This window comes from Eurosta solidaginis, chromosome 1 (assembly GCF_040869045.1).
Source record: "Eurosta solidaginis isolate ZX-2024a chromosome 1, ASM4086904v1, whole genome shotgun sequence".
Taxonomy (NCBI): domain Eukaryota; kingdom Metazoa; phylum Arthropoda; class Insecta; order Diptera; family Tephritidae; genus Eurosta; species Eurosta solidaginis.
In genome coordinates this window covers 7,258,633-7,262,016 of record NC_090319.1, presented here as the reverse complement: position 1 = coordinate 7,262,016, position 3,384 = coordinate 7,258,633, and the positions used below count along the sequence as shown (strand labels likewise).

The window sequence follows — 3,384 nt, the reverse complement described above, 5'->3', positions numbered from 1 at the left end:
GTAGAAGAGTATCTAACGAGGTAAAATATAAATTTTTTTTTCTTTTAGTTAAGGTCTTAAAACCAAATGGTGAAGAATGTGAGACTGGAAAATTGGGTCGTATTGCATTGAAGCTGCCGCTTCCACCAGGTTTTATGTACACTCTGTATAAAAATGATGATCTATTTAAGAAAACATACTTTCAAAAGTATACGGTAAGACATATCCAATGTTGGCGATTTTTCTTCGGGAGCCTATTATTATTTTTTCTGTTGTAGCTGTTTCTTCAAACTATTTTTTGATTTGGTACCGCCCTTAGTTTGGGCAGCACAAAATTGCGTAAAGTTCGGCACCTGATATTCGGTCGGTAGACGCTCGCAGGGAAATGGGTGACCGTTTCCTTGCAACCCGTTTGGCCGCAGCTCCTACACACGCTATTAAAGGTCATTCAGATTATTTTCACAGTGCCCTGTAATTGTGGCTATAATATACTTTCTTAACTTACCTCACTTAGAGAAATCTCTGTTCTATTGTGGGAGTAATAAAGTCACATGTGTTTGGTGCACGTTTTCTTCAACCTATTAGTTTAGGTTAGTTTGAAACACTCCTTCAATACAGACCTCACACATATCAGAATTATTTTGACGACGAAACGGAAAACCCCAATCAGTACCAGGACCTATGTTATAGAATAACACACTCCTCTTGGCAAATGCTAGAAGTTTTTTGGGCCTAGCTTAATTATTGCCTCTAGATCTTCTAACTTTGCCGCCCCTAGTAGCTGAAACAGAACGTGCTCAGCCTTTTCTTCTTGTAGCTCTTCCTACTGATGAGGCCTAACTTATGAGCATGTGACGCCAGAAGGTAGTGTCCTGTTAGTATGACCATAGTAAGCCTTAAGACTTCTCTCTTCAGAGATATGAACAACTTTGTTCTGTCCACGCCTTTCCTGCTTAAAGGGTCATATGCCACTATTTTGATGCATGCGGTGCCACCGGAGACACGAGCCTTGACAAGTCCTGTTGTAACCCCAAAAATACTTCACAAAGGTTTATGTGTGTGTTACGGAGGAAGACTTTATTCTGCCAAATTGTAATCGTTTTCACTTCAGCACTACTACCTTCTAATATTAGCCCGACTGCCGGGGAAATGATTTTTTGACCTCCGGCTTCCACGGGAATATTTTGAGCCTCTTACGCCGCTGGGGATACGCCAAGGTAGCTAATCATATTTCTTCCGCGAGAGCTGCGATTTTGAATCTCTCAGCGAGCTCCCCAGCGTTCCAAAATTTTCTAGTAGAAAAGAGAATCCTGTAGTTTGCAGTTAAATACACAAATTAGTTTTTTTACTTTCTTTTTCCTCCTCCTTTGATTTCAGGGCTATTATGACACTATGGATGCTGGTTATAAAGATGAAAATGATTATGTCTATGTAACGGCACGCGATGATGACGTCATTAACGTAGCTGGTCACCGTATATCTACATCGAGTTTGGAAGATGCCGTTTTGAGACATCCCGATGTTGTCGATGCCGCCGTATTTGGTGTACCCGAACCAACAAAAGGACAAGTTCCGCTTTGTCTTTACATACCAAAGGAGGATAGTGAAAAGACTGATGCTAAATTGTCTACGGAAATTATAAAAAGTATACGTGATGTTATTGGGCCCATCGCTGCATTTAGATTGGTTGCACCCGTAGAGGCGTTACCACGTACACGATCCGGCAAAACTATGCGTAAAGCTTTGGCAGATTTCGCGAAAAACCAATTAGTCGTATTACCTTCTACAATTGAGGATCCCACTGTATTTGGATGTTTAAGACGTGCCTTACAAACTTTGGGTTACGCAATGAACGCCCCAGATCCAGCTTTAGCTGTGAAAAGGATTGATAATTAAGCTGCATTAACTCGAATACTAAACACATACCCCCTTATTCATAAACAATACAAAAGGTTTATAGAGCTTTTTAAAAGGATATTTTAATGCAAAATTCTAACAACAAGAGCTTTACAAACCTATTTAATTTTTTATGAATAAAAGGGTTTATAATATTAGGTAAATATTTCCTTAGCAGTATAAACACCTGGCTTTAAGTTTACTGAACAACTATAAACTATGATTATGTAAAAATATGTACATACATATATACAATTATAAAAACATATAATAAAGTTATTGCAGTTTTCTTTGCGAGCCCATAACATCAAAACTTTTAACAGAAATTTATCATGACTTTTGTTTTAGAACACACTGTGTGCTGATTTGGGCCATCTATATTGTAATGAATTTAGGGAAATTGTGCCTTCTCCACCTTCTGCTAACGTTTGAATCGCTAAAATGTTGAATAAACAACTCCAATATTCAATAATGCAAAATGGTCTTTATTATACTACTTTGAGGGTACCTCACAATAACACTTATAATTTACAACTAATAGCGTGCTTAAATCAAACTGATTTCTGACTTCTCAGCTTGTGCTGCTTTTATACTCTCTATTGCTTTGTCTGCATATTTCTCCAAATGTCTAGACGTCTCTCCTTCTAGAATCTACTACTTGGTTACCAGCTATATGCATGTGTATTTGTAGTTTATAGCCTCCCGCATAGCCATATGCGCGTGTATATGTGAGTACTACTTCGGCTCATGATTACATGTGTTTGCGAGTATCTCTTCGTTGCCTTGTACGTACACATGTGCATTGTACAGGTTTACAAGTATGATATGTATGAGAGGGAAACAATTTCTTTCCCTTTCTAACACACGGCAGTTTGACACTTCGGTCAGTGTCAAACTAGCGTGGAACCCAGTGGAACCTGCGTGGAACATGAGTTTTGACACTGAACGAAGTGTCAAAATTACCGGGGTTGCTTCGTCGAAAGCGACACAGGGAAGCAAGAAAGGGATCGGAATATCAGATATGGGTTGCTGTGATGGTAAATTTTTTTGAACGAATTTAGTAGGAAATTTTAAGTGCACCCATATGGGTCCTTTAGAAAATTATAAAAAAGTCTTCAATTGGGGTATCTGAGGACGCGTAGTTATTTCAGAATTAAGAATACAAACACGTGAGTTAAGTTTTTCTACCCGTTCAAAAGTTCTCCGCGAAAAACAGTTTGAAACCGAGGTCGACTGCAATAACCCGTCAAAAAAAGCGGAAAGAAAAATGAATAGACACGTTTTGTCCTGTTGTCAATAGTCCGAAGAGAAAAAGTATTGGAATTATTGGAAGCGAGGCCAAAACGGGTCCATTAATAACTCCCCCGACGGTTTTGGTCTTGTTTTAGCAATCGTACCCGGTAATAAAGTATCACAATTTGTTAATTAAAATTGTCCAAAATATATGGTCATTAAAGAGAGATGTAATTAAGTGCTCGTTTGAAAGTAAATAAGTATATTTCTTTGTAA

At 38.3% G+C, this 3,384-nt stretch overlaps 1 protein-coding gene across 1 annotated transcript in view; it reads left to right on the top strand.

The window, feature by feature from the left end:
• LOC137247610 (acyl-CoA synthetase short-chain family member 3, mitochondrial) overlaps window positions 1-2,150 on the top strand; it is a 20,486-nt gene extending 18,336 nt beyond the window's left edge. The window contains exons 5-6 of the mRNA XM_067778589.1: window positions 49-194; window positions 1,357-2,150. Of these exons, the coding sequence (XP_067634690.1) occupies window positions 49-194; window positions 1,357-1,875 (665 nt within the window). The 3' untranslated portion in view covers window positions 1,876-2,150. The remainder of the gene's footprint in view (window positions 1-48; window positions 195-1,356) is intronic.
• Window positions 2,151-3,384: the final 1,234 nt, after the last annotated feature.